The sequence below is a fragment of the Aquarana catesbeiana genome, linkage group LG11 (genome assembly GCF_042186555.1).
Source record: "Aquarana catesbeiana isolate 2022-GZ linkage group LG11, ASM4218655v1, whole genome shotgun sequence".
Taxonomy (NCBI): Eukaryota; Metazoa; Chordata; class Amphibia; order Anura; family Ranidae; genus Aquarana; species Aquarana catesbeiana.
The window spans coordinates 220,236,874-220,250,660 of record NC_133334.1 but is presented as its reverse complement, the minus strand read 5'-3'; the positions used below and the strand labels follow the sequence as shown (position 1 = coordinate 220,250,660).

At 43.1% G+C, this 13,787-nt stretch overlaps 1 protein-coding gene across 2 annotated transcripts in view; it reads right to left on the bottom strand.

Annotated features, from left to right (window-relative positions):
• The window catches only part of LOC141112484 (sodium/calcium exchanger 1-like), a 104,764-nt gene extending 91,407 nt beyond the window's left edge, over positions 1-13,357 (bottom strand). Inside the window, exons 1-2 of one of the 2 annotated variants that reach the window (XM_073605351.1) lie at positions 12,937-13,357; positions 3,320-5,070 (exon numbers count right to left, since the gene is read on the bottom strand). In XM_073605351.1, the coding sequence (XP_073461452.1) occupies positions 3,320-5,070; positions 12,937-12,951 (1,766 nt within the window). In that variant the 5' untranslated portion in view covers positions 12,952-13,357. The remainder of the gene's footprint in view (positions 1-3,319; positions 5,071-12,936) is intronic. The other variant, XM_073605352.1, reaches the window with a different exon arrangement.
• Between the last annotated feature and the right edge of the window lie 430 nt (positions 13,358-13,787).

Genomic DNA, 13,787 nt, shown 5'->3' with positions numbered 1-13,787 from the left:
TTCAGAGGAAGATCTCAAATCTTTCCGGAAGTAAAGATTTTTCAACTCCAGATGAAGTTCAGCAAAGGTCAGATCAAAATACCAACCACCAGGGGGATTCCCCTACACATTGGTAAAGGTCTGTTCTGGGGAATCAGACTCAAGACGTAGTCAACAGGATGGGGGAAGGACTATTGCCATATTTAAACATAGGTTAAAGAAGCATACAAGTGGAAAGAAATGAGTACGCTGCTAACACTAAATCGAACAAAAATGTTAGATCTACTTTATCTTATCCAAAAATACTAAATATACTCTCAGAGCAGTTGGTTCATGCATAAGTGACTTCTACAATTCCACAACCTCACACACATCACCCACTGTCAATAAACACATAATAAAAGACAGCGATATGTAAGACATTTCTCATAATTCCAGATGACTTGCCGTAACAGGGAAATCTCCCTATATTAGAAATAACTATATCCATACGCTTATATAAAGCTATCCAGCTTCAATTAACCATCAACAGAGTCAATCCCAATATTGGAATGATAAGAGGCTACGTTATTATCCTCAGGAGTAATCCAACCATTGATCAAAGCCTGATTGTTTCAAAAAAAAAAACATGGACCCATTACATAGTTGCAAATAATTGTGGTTATTCACTTTGCTCATGAGTTCATTGCCATGACAACATCTCTCCACTTAGAATTAGTCCATGGAGTGTAATACTATGGTACCAGTTTATGGTTTTCTATAATATAGCTTCATTCTCAACTAGTCTATCTTCTTAAGAGATCCTCCTATTTGCACAAATGTAAACTTCTGATATGCTATAGGCTTATAATCACTGTTGGTGATCATTTATAGTTTCTCCCATGAGATATATTTTTCGGCTCCACCAAAAACGGAATCAGTATCAATGGAGGTCACAATTGGTGTAAGCGTATGGCAAATTATCATGTTACCATAGTAAACTATGCATTGGTATATATCACAATCCCTTTATTGCATGTGGTTCCACCATAAATATGGACACTGTCCCTTTGATGCTGGTAGGTATAACACCACTGTGCTGGGATCTACAGTATCCACACCACTGTAGTGTCCAACTGTATGATCAAAGTGCCCAGGCCATTGAGTGGCTTTACTGCTAATCTTATGTTGTTCAGGGTTTGGACAAATCCCGATTACACCTGGCTAAACTTCCCCGCATGTATTCTGAGGTCAGTTGCCACAGATATCATGTGTGTTGCCAGTACACAGTAGTTTCAAAACAATTACTTGGATGTCCATAACCCCTCCATGCAAGCACTAGATACACAGGAAGTAACTCTCTGAAAGGTTCAACAGCCTCTGTATAGCACTGTCTTTGCTACCACCATCAGAGTGTGCCCTTGAAATCACAGTGAGTCTTTACCTACAAGATGATGTAATACAGCGAACCTTTTTTTGAGCCCGAGTGCCCAAACTGCAACACAAAACCAACTTATTTATTTCAAAATGCCAACAGTGCTTTTACACTGGGGCTGCGGCCGCAGCTGCAGCCGCGGCAAAGCGCCGCTTTACGGCTGTTTAAGCGGTGCTTTTCAGACACTAGCGGGTTGCTTTTAACCCCAAAGAAGTCTCTGTGTTGCAGCGCTTCTGAATCGCTTTTCAGGTGCTTTGGAAGCGCTGCCCATTCATTTCAATGGGCAGGGCGTTTTGGGAGCATTAAATACAGTGCTCCCAACCGGCCCCAAAGATGCTGCTTGACCTGACGTCCTGCAAGCGCACCGCTCCAGTGTGAAAAGACATACTGAAATGAATGGGAGGTGGTTTTCAGGTGCTATTTAGAGGCTACTTCTAGCACTAAAATGCATGAAAACCGCTTCGGTGAGAAAGGGGTCTAAAATCCTGAATAACATGGTTTTCGTTTGGAAAAAACTCATACAGGACTTTTCGACCGGACTTGTCCAACGGATGCCGACGGACCAAATCCGGCGGACAATCCGATCATGTATGGGCTTCACCGGACCTTCAGCGGACTTTTCCAGTCGCAAATCTGATGGACTTTAGATTTGGAATATGCTTCAAATCTTTACGTCGTAACTCCGCCGGACCCAGAAATCCGCTCGTCTGTATGCTAGTCCGACAGACAAAAACCCACGCTAGGGCAGCTATTGGCTACTGGCTATCAACTTCCTTATTTTAGTCCGGTGTACGTCATCACGTACGAATCTGTCAGACTTTGGTGTGATCATGTGTCGGCAAGTCCAGTCATTAGAAAGTCTGTTGAAAGTCAGCCAAAAGTCCGTCGAAAGTCTGTCGGACGGGCTGTCGGACTTTTGTAGCTGAAAAGTCCGACCGTGTGTACGCGGCATAAGTGTATATGAATTGGTTTGTGTGAAAGTTATAGAGTCTACAAACTATGGTTATATTTTAAAATTAATAAATTCTGATGTACTGATGGCCATTTCTTGAGGCCCTAAAGTGCTAGGACAGTACAAATTCCCCCCAAATGACCTCTTTTTTGGAAAGTTGACAGTCTGAGGCATTTAGTAATAGGCATGGTGAGTTTTTTTTAAGTTGTACTTTTTTGTCACTATTTTTTTGAAAGTGAAGAAATTAAATAATTTTTTTTTCCAATTTTATTTATTTATTTATTTATTTTTTACATACTGTCAACAGTGACTGATGTGGCCGTAATCAGGGACAATGGTGACAGCATGTTAAAAAATAAATACAAATTAAATACATTTTTTATTTTTATTTTTTTTTAAACATTTATTTTCATTTTTTAACATTATTTTTTAATTTGTTTTTAATTTTTTAAATTTTTTCACATTTTTTTCTTACATACTTTCATCAGTATATATACTGTGGTGGGTCGGCAAGTGAATATAGCTGCTGTGTAGAGACTAGCTCAATGATAAAAAGAAAAAATTAGAACAATATGGTAACAACAATATAGTTAGAATTTTTCTCTGAAGAATTGAGAAAAAGGCATCAGACATCTTAGGAAACAAGGAAAAAAAACTGAAGCATCACAGGGGGCTGGGTTAACATTTTTGTTTGACAGTGCCCTGACTTCCTGTAGAGAGCACTATAATTTGACTGTTTAAGAATTAACAATTCTTGCACCCCTCAATAAAGAAAATATATATACAGTATATCACCCATACAAAAACAAAACAATAGAAATGTTATATAGCAACTGAATAAGAGAATAAAGCCACACTGTTACTGAATGAACGGTATAAATTACAGCCTGTCTGGGTATGATCATTTGTAATCCAACCCACCCTTTTTCTATATGACTATTTGTTTATATAACAGAGAGTTAAACTATACTCACGTAGTTTCATCATTTTGAAATTCCACTTTTCCAGCCACTTCCAGGTAGTCCTCTCCTGCTTTTGCTGTTCCTTCGCTTGTTCTGTAAGGAATCACAACTTTTCCTCTTGCTCCTGACCCCCGTACCACTTTTGCCCTCATGGTTCCCACACTCTCACTCACTTTCATGCTACTTGATTCAAAGCTGAAGATACCAGCATGGTCATCATCAAATATAGTCACTGTGGCTCTCTTCCCAGCACCAAGCCTCACTCTACCTTGCCCCTCCCTTACACCTCTTGCTCTGCGTGGGTTGCTCAGCTGCACATAGAAATGTTCATCTTCCTCGAATACATCATCATCAATAATGCCCAGACGCAGTTCTTTTCTGGTTTCACCAGCCTGGAACACAAGTGTGCTTTCCGCCAATTCATAGTCTGACCCTGCATTGGCTGTGCCATCTTCAGTTCTATAATCTACCTGAACTGCCCCTTCACCATTCGCCCTTTTGCACAAAACCCAAACACTAACTGTTCCGCAATTTTCAAAACACTGGTAATGTGTGTGTTCGAATTCCACCTCTGTCCACCCATTCTCTTCTTCACTTCGCCCACCCCCTTCATCTCTGGTCCCACCATCTGTCAATGCTCTCCTTGCCTGATCTGCTGCATGCTTCTTTAGCACATTTCCTGCACCAATCATCATCCTTGTGGCTTGAATCCTATAAAATGCTCTGCTTTTTTGTTGTTGAACAAGTGCCTGGTAATTTGCAAGTTCCATAAGCTGCTCCATGTCTTTCCCAGGATAACGCTGACGCATGTCTTTAAACACCCTGGCCATATCTCTCCGTTCCTCTTCCTCTTCACCCTCAAATTCCACTGCTCTTTCATTTCCAGCCATTCTCATCTCTTCTGCATCTTCCTGAGCAACTGTATCTTCTGCACCAACCAAAACACCTCTGCTTTTGCCAGCTCTGTACTTTGCCCTGCCTTTTCTTCCTGAGTAACGGTAAAATAACAGCCTCCTGTCAGCTATCCAGGCCTGTAGGACACATATTGGGAAGAAGAAGAAAGTCAGTAATGCTTCCCATACCTCTACCACTCCAGGTGATGACCAGGACAAAATGAGGAACAACCAAACATAGGCAAAGACACTCCAAAAAGCTGTGACCGCAAAGACTCGTGGGTGACGGATTCGACGGGTTTCACCATCAGGGACAACCATTACACAAAGTCCAATTATAACAAACATATTAAAGGCAGCTGAGCCAACAATAGTGCTGGGCCCCATGTCACCAGCCTCAAAGCCTCTTCCAACTACTTCAATGATAGAAAGTAAAATCTCTGGAGCTGAGGAACCCAATGCCATCAGGGTAAGGTTGGAAACGGTTTCATTCCATAAGCGTACACTTGTTACCGTCACCTCCCCGTTTGGGCGTCTGAATGTGATTCGCCTCTCCTGTGAAGTAATGACTTCAATGGATGCCATAAATCTGTCAGCTATGATGGACATTCCCAAGAACATGTATACCAGTGCCACAAAATATACAATGGCCCGTGCTGCTCGATCACCTGTTGAAGGAGGATGCGGCAACCAGGCAGGAAGCAAAACACCATCAGTACATTCTCCATTTAGTTCACGGCTTGGTCCACAAGTGGAAGAATTTGGAGGAGATGAAGAGACAGTAACTGAAGGCAAGACCATCAGGGTAAAAAGAATAAAGGACATGATGGAGAGAGAAGGTAAAGGAGGTAGAGGGAAGTGTTTGATCACCTAAAAAAAAAAAAAAAAATAAAAAAAAGTTATTGTGATTTATAATGGCTGACATTATCTCAAATATGTAAAATAGATAAAAGCATCACAGGTTCCACCACGCTGGCAGCTACTGCAAAGCTGCATATTACACACAGCTTGCATTGGCAGAAATGGTGTTTAAGGCTTGGTTCACACTGTACACAACATGTGAATCGCACAGGAACCAGACCGCATTCCTATGCAATTCACATGGGATTCAGTGCAGTGTAATTTGAGCCCATTCATTTTTAATTGGCTCAAATCGCACTGCATTGCACCAAAGAAGTGCATGCACCTTTTTTGGAGCTGCACCGAATGCATGGTTGTTTTGTACCACCATGCAATCCAGTGCAGGCAAATGCTCTGCGTTTGTGATCTCCCCCTCCTTTGGGTATCGTTAACTTTGTATATGGTTTCATTCTTGCTGTAGGATGTGCTACAGCAATACTACAATTTACAAAGACAAAATGATGCAGTTTAATTTGCCAGCAAATTACATTTTATCGCCAGCTTCTTTTTTTTAATTTTTAATTTTACAACACACAGACCCCTCCAAAGGTCCACCAAAATACAATGCAGATGCCTAGGGGTCTGTTTTGTATTTCGGGGGATCCTTGGAGGGGTCTGTGTGTCAATCTGTCTGCCATTTTTCCCTTGCATATGTCAGTTCTACCGTGGCACGTTCTGTACATCACAATGATGCACCACTTCACAAGAAGGATAAGGGCGCCCACAAGCATGTTATATAAAGAAGTTGGGCATTTTTAATGTTTGACTTTAAGCATTTAAAAAATGCTTGTTCTTGAACACATTATTAAAAAAAAAAAATCTTACACTGGTGCATGTTCCCTGGTGCAGGTCCCCCCCCCCCCCCCCTGCTATTTTTTTTTACAACTCCTTGCCTATTAGCCAAAAAAAGGGGTTTGGCTCCCACTGATTTCAGGGGTTATATGAAATTTGCCAAACCCAGGGCAATTTGGTCATCTCTATTTTTGATTTAGGCTGGGTTCACACTTATACAATACCAGACATCGCATGTGATTCCCATCGCATTGCTGTGCACATCACATGCAATGTCTGTTTGTATGGCTGAAATCACATCGCATTCGCACCAAAATGGTGCAGGACCCTTTTTTTTTTCTGATTCGGTTCCACAGTTCACACTGCATTCTGTAAACCGATTTGGAGGTATCATTAACTCTCTATTAACACCCGCAGTGGTTCGCAGATGTCAGTGTGAACTGCCTGCGAGTCAGATGCGATGTGGGAACCCGCACAGGAATTGGGCTGGTTCCCACATCGCACCAGTGTGACTTAATATCACTTGGAGAAAAAGCAATGGTGCATCCAAATTGTAACAGCTGTCAACAGAACAAGAGGTGAAAATAAATCCTTTAATGGGGACACCTGTTCCACTGACAACTCGCTAACAAATTATTTATTTTTTCTTAAGACCCCTTTCTCACTGCTGGGGCGTCAGCTATTTTTAGCGCCGCTTTACCGTTGTTTTAGCGACGATATTCGGCCGCTAGCTGGGCGGTTTTAACTCTGCGTTAGCGACCGAAAAGGGGTTAAAAGGGGTTAAATCCGCCCGCAAAACGCCGCCGGAGTGGAGTTTTGCCCGCGGTATCGCAGCGCTGTCCCATTGGTTTCAATGGGAAGCAGCGGTGGAGGAGCGGTGAGTTCACCGCTCCTTCACCACTCCAAAGAAGGTGCTGGCAGGACTTTTTCTGACACCCTGCCAGCACACAGCTCCAGTGTGAAAGCCCTCGGGAGTGAATGGAGCAGCTGTTTTGGGGCGGTTTGCAGGTGCAATTTTTAACGCTATAGCTCCTGCAAAACGCTCCAGTGTGAAAGGGGTCTGAGGCTCCATTCACACCTAGTCGATTTGAATCACCGCAATTCTGCCTGCGCTTCCAGATGGCGGCAAAACATGGGACGTGTTCTTAATGGCAACCCAATCGCAGTGCGATTGTGTCACGATAATTTGAGCTACAATCGCAACATGTGAAGCTTGTCGCTCAAAAAGGTGCAGGAGCTTCTTTTGGATGACAGTTTTGTGCATTGTGATTTGCTGTGACTGCAGTGCAATTTTTCACGCATCAATCGCGGTAAAATTGTACCGCGATTGGGGTGCCATTAAGAAGTAACAGCATCGCAATTGTGTCCCGTGTTTTGCAGCGATTTGGAATTGTGGGCAGAATCACGACGATTCCTCTCGCAATTCAAATCGCCTAGGTGTGAATGGAGCCTTACTCCTGTTGTATCTCCGGGGCAGAAAGTAAGGGGAAATTTCATGAATAAGATATAGCTTGAAAAAAAAATTGAGACGGGTTGAGGAATTCCCTAGTGTATTGAAAACAAAGTAAAGGTTTGGTCTAAATATACTATAAAGTGTAACTGAAGGCAAAACTTTTTTGTTCAGTTTTTGGATAGAGTGAAGAGGGATTAGAACCCAGTGGCGGTTGGTGTTTTTTTTTTGGGGGGGGGGGGGCGAACAACCCCCCCCCCCGTCGGTCGGCGGTACCCAGCGGGAGGAGGGTCAAACATCAAAGCCCCGCACTTACCCCATGTAGGTAGCGGGTGGGCAGCATGCCCTACACCCCCCCCCATTGGAATTCATGCATCAGGTGCCCTGTATGTAGATCAGGGGGCCCGGGTTCATGGAGCGTTTATTGCTGTCTGCCCCCATTAGGGAGCTTCACCCTCTCTATTTGTTCTCTTTATTGTTATTATCAAATGTGCAAGTAAAAGAAAACTCAAAATTCTTGGTTGACATCGGAACAGTAATAAAGGGGAAATCTTCCAGTGGAGACACCGGTTCTGGTGACAACTCAGAATTCCCTCACTTTTGAGGGATTTCCTCGCTTCCTTTATTGGCTATGGGACAAGAACTGAAGGGAAATCTCTCCTATGGGGCACAGATTGCAAAAATAAAACTGGTAACCCTTCCTTACTCTATTCAAAATTAAAAATAAAAGTTTTGATTTTAGTTACAATTTAACTCCTTCTCACCCAGCCCCGGCATCCCTTTAAAAGGGTCTGTACACCTGGCGGTGGGAAGACTCAGTGATCGTGTGATCACTGTGATTGGCTTCACAGGGGTTACATGATCTGTAGCTAGTCTTGTCAGCTACCGATCATTAGTAGAGACCGAGAGCTGTCTTTGACAACTTGGTCTCTCTGTTGGCAGGGCACAGTGTGTGCGCTCTCATCACAGAAACATCAGCTGCCCAGTCACGCATATGTGCGCCATAAGAGTTGGTAAAGCCCACCCTTTTGCTAACACACACGTGTTATGTGGGTAGCAATGGGTTAAGCTATCTACACATACACACAGACGTTTGCATGATCTCAGAAAACCCAACACAATTGTTTAAAATTCTGCATCTGTGTAGACGCAAAGCAAATTTAGCAGACAAGCACAAAAATTAAAGAATTTGGAAAAATCATAGCAATATTTCCAATGTTGTTTGCTGAATAGGTATGAAAAGCCAGCATTGTACAACCCTTTGCCGAGTTTGTCCAACATGCAATGTCCAGTTGTAATTCTAGCTGGTATAAAGCATACTTTAAGAAGGGAAAGATCATAACCTCTAGTGAGTAGGTACCTGAACTCTTTCCTATAACATTTTCTTCATTGATGTCTAGTAGCACATTTAGTAGCACATTTATACAACTTTGTTTGATTTGAATGCTAATCTGTTAGCATTAGTGAAATTATGAGGGAAAATACTTTGCTATAAAATAAAAATACAGGAATGCTTTGGCAAATCAGTTGACACACATTTGTGAAGACTGTTATCTCTCTAATATATTGTATGGAGTGTATAACCTAACAAACATGGTGAGTGTGCATCTACGTGATCTGTATACAGATTCCATCAGAAAGATGCCCATAGGCATTGAAAAATGCAGAAAAACAATTTGACTGATAAAAATGTTTTTCTACAATACAGTGGATAGTCATTACCCACTTGGTGATTTCCCTAGGATGTCTGATAATGTCTCAGGGTGCCCACAACTAGCATATTTATCATCTGAACTTATTGAAATTGAATTGCTGGATGAAGAGAGTTTTACATCTATGGGCACTTTTAAGGTTTCTACAGGCTAACACGACAAAACAATTTCCATGTGACTATCTTTGCCTTTAGTGATTGCACTGGCATTCACCGTCAATTGGTCTTGACAAGCACTGCATATTTTAGTAAAACTAGTGTGCCTAGAAATACAAAATGCTGAAACACAGATTGAACTGCAATTACATGTGGGTTTTTCCAGGTAAATAGATGAAGGCTGAAATAGGGGGACCGTTTTACTGAGCTTCAATGCATGGTGAATTTAGGATGTTTTTTAACTGTACTGACCAATCTTTTCCTGATCTATCTATACCAAACCTGTCTATGCCAATAAAGCCATACCTCTGTCACAAAAATAAAGCTGATCAGACTGAGGAGTCTTTGGCATTCAGAATGACCCACAAAGACTATTTATTTATCCATTGCTTCTGATCTCAAACTTACATTGACATATTAAAAAGATCTATGTTTTAATCTGACATGCTAGAATAACCCTAAGGGGCTTGTGAAGATCGGGCCATCTCACCTGACTTGAGGAGCTTGACCATACAGTTCATATCTAACAAATGAGGATTTTTCTCACTCAAGATTAACTTTGCTCTTATGCAGAAGGGTTTATATGATGGTTGCAGTGGCGTTGCTGGGGGGGGGCGGGGGGTGCAGGCCACACCCGGGTGACACCTGCCAGAGGGGTGGCACCCAGCACAGCGCTGGATTGAGAGAGGCGCCGCGGCTCTCTCCTCTTTCTCCTTCCCCTGCGCACTCCAGTATCTCAGCTGTAACTACGCAATGTTAGGGGAGGGAGGAGGAGAAAGAAGGCATAGGCAGACAGCTCAGTGCTCAGACTAGCCCAGAGCCCAGTGCCCCGTGCCTGCATGTCTTCCGGGAACTGGCACTGCAATCCCCTATTATTGTGAGAGGCAGGCGGGGAGAGATGCCGGCTGCCTATCACAATTACACTCCTCACAGCCGATGAAGTCTAGGCTCCCTCTCCACACTGACAGTAGATCCACAACAGGAGGAGGAGCCTAGGAGGAGGGGCATACATGTGGACAAAGCCACGCTGTTCTAAGGTCTGTAAATGTGGGGAGCAGAGAGACATTATACACTATATAGTTACAATGAGCAGATATACACGGGGGGGTTACATTAGGGGATTACGGGGGGATTACATCAGGAAGATTACCCAGGGGTGGGAGTTACATTAGGGGGATTACACGGGGAGGGTAAATTGGGGGCATTACAAAGTGGGGTTTACATTTACGGGATTACACTGGAGGGTATTTACACAGGGAGGGGGGTTTCACAGGGGGGGAATACACTGCAGGGATTTACACGGGGTGTACAATGGTGGGGGGATTTATACTGGGGGAATTTACACTATGGAAGATAAAACTGGGAGGATTTACTGGGGGGAGGGGGAATTACAATGGTAGGATTACACTGGGGGGGGTTTACACTATGGGAGATTAAACTGGGAGGATTTACATGGGGGAGGGGGAATTACACTGTTACACTGGGAGAGTTACACTGGGGGGGATTTACACTGGGGGGGATTCCACTGGGCTCTGCTCAGTTTAGAATGTCTGGGTCTATTTTTCGTCCCAGTCCAGGCCTGGGTGACACCATTAAGAAGGAAGTGATATCCAACCGTGATGGTGTCACCCCCATCCGTGACAGTGCATTGATTGGTGCACTGGCATAAACCACAACATTTACAGGGGCCGGTTTGGGGAGCGCATCATGATAGTGCGCTGCAGTCCCGAAACTAGCCTGCCCAGCGCCCTGCAGAGCACTGTGGCAGGCTAGACAGAAGAAAGCCTGATGCACAAGCCTGCCCAGTGTCTACTGCTCTGTTCTGCTCCTGCTGTCACTCCGCAGCGGCAGGACAGAGCATTGCGGCAGGCTAGGGGGGAGAGCTATGCTAATGTACTAGCCTGCTCAGTGCCCCGGATTGCTCAGTGACCAGGGGGGTGGGGGGTGACACCATATTTTACCGCACCAGGTGACACCAACCCTAGTGACGCCACTGGATGGTTGGATACATGGACAGATCCAGTTATCACATAACTGCAATGAAAATCCTGTTTTATATCCTGGGAGGTATCTGTCAGGTCTGAACATCATGGGTTGCCCATACATATTCTCAATATTGTTAGATTAGGCCTAACACCACTTACCCTATTCGACACTAGTTGTGTTTAAGCATTTTAAATCAAAAAGTATACTGAAGGAGTCGTGCAACCATCTACATAACAAAAAATTGGTATTATTTCTGGTACAAAATATAAAGCGAGTTCCTGTCCCAGGTTTGACAAGGAATGTGACTATTAATGAATACTTGTACAAAGTCTGACACATACTAGGGATCCCTGGCACTAAATTAGATTCTGCAATACTTAGATTGCCTTTCTATCAATCTAAAGTAGATTTACCAGAGTAGCGGACTACTTCTAATTCTGACACAAAGGGTGAGTTTCACACACACATAAACACATAGGTAACACTAAATTAGTTCAAGAAACATCCAAAACCTATGCTGAAATAATAAGGATTCATTCACATGGCCATAAAAAAATGCATATATATGTATATATGTGTTTTTTAATTGTGGATCTGAACACAGCTGCATTGTTTTCAATGGAGCCATTCACACAGGTACATAAACACGCACTGCATTCAGATCCATAACACAGAATCCAAACATTTACATCTAAGGACATGCGTTTTACACGCTTACGCATATAAATGCATGTATATGCCTTTGTAAGTGCGTAAATTAAGTCTAAACAAAGATTAGAAAAATCAATAATCATTATGTACCCATGCACATCTTTATGCATTTAAATACATCTATACGCAAATATTTTACTGATCATTCCGCCTGAACTATTCTCCTAGAAAATACATGTGTAATAACATTGGTAGAATATTTACAGCCGTGTGAAAGAAGCCTTAGGAAACAGCTATCGTACCTCTAACAGATAGATCCAGATAGCTCATTTGCCACATTGACCCCTAATATAAAGATACCCTCAAGATCCAGTCCTAATGCTGGACTTAATGAAGGAATCCATCCCATATCTGAATGTGTCAAACTGAGGAAACAGCAATGCCTTGGTCCTATCCCTTACTTATTGAAAACTATTCTTGTAAAATGAATTACGCCTGTCTTCTTTGAAAGGAAGGGGGAAGCCACTAACCTGTCACAGTTTGATTGACACCCATCACTGTCTTTGATGTACTAAAAGAGTTCCCTCCCATTGCCTTGGAATAGCAGATCTATCTCAGTCTTTCTGACATCATATCCCCCCCCCCCCCCCCCCCATTGTGCTATTTTCCTTCCTTTTCTTGTCTAATTTTTTTTCTTCTCTTTAGCGTTGGGATTTTCATAGAACATAATGCACATAAGGCCCTTTTCTTTCGGATCCCTCCCCCCCCCCCCCCCCCCCCCCCCCCCCAGTAATAAGTCCTGTATTCCGCTCATTGTGCTGGTTCACATTCCTCCCATCATCTCTTCCTGATGTAAACTAGGCTGGAAGTTGTTTTATGTCTGCGCTCATCACTGCATCTTCCTCCTCACATGCTCAGGAGTGAAGGAAGATCTCTTCTTCTCTGTCTCCCATGCACTCTGCTAATGCCTAATGACCTTTCTCCTCGATCCACACTCCTAACCGAACTCATTCTATGTTTGTATCTGCTCCTCTCGCCTAACCCGCCAGTTCTCAATATCCCAACTATCCACTTCATTGCTTCCTCTCACCTTTCTCCTCTCCATCTCGCTCCCCGTATCCGCACCTGCCTTGCTTCCATCCACGCTGCCTCTCTCATTCCCATAATACTGGGGGGGTGTTATTGATTCACTTTTTCCTCTCGTCGCCTCATACCGCAGACCTCCTCCCCACCCCAACACTCTTCCCTCTCCCCCCCAAATTTACACAGAATCACCTTGTGAATCCACCGTTGTGCATCTCCCGTTCAGCTGCACGGCAAGCTGGCATGTGTGAAAACACGCATGTGTGAAAGAAGAAGTCTCCTGGCATGTGAAGAGGCATGGGGCTGTGTGTGTGCATCTGTGCAAGGCTCTCGCACACACGCAAAAAAAAAAAAAAAAAAACCCTGTGTCCCTGTATACTGCAGCTAGGAGCATATACACACTGCACTGTGATGAGGGAGAGAGGAGAGGAGGGGGAGAATGTGTGAGAGAGAGGAGTGTAGAGAGCGAATGAAAGGATGGAAGAGACACAGAATGTATGTGAGTGTGAAAAGGGGGGAGTGAGAATGGAGACTAGGTAGACTGAAAGAGAGAAAGGAGAGCGTGGGAAAAAGAAGAACCACCTAAGATGATGTATTATTCAATCACATACAGTATTGTCCAGTATAGTAGTTGTATACATATATAAATATAGGAAGGTTTGTGTGTATATATATATATATATATATATATATATATATATATATATATATATATATGGGCACCTATGCAGTAAGCATAAATGTATAATGAAAGAGAAATAGATGCAACACCATTCACACTTCCACATATATATAGATAAACATGCACACTTCAAAACATGCGTACTAAAGATATCTGCTTTGAAATATGCAGCAAAT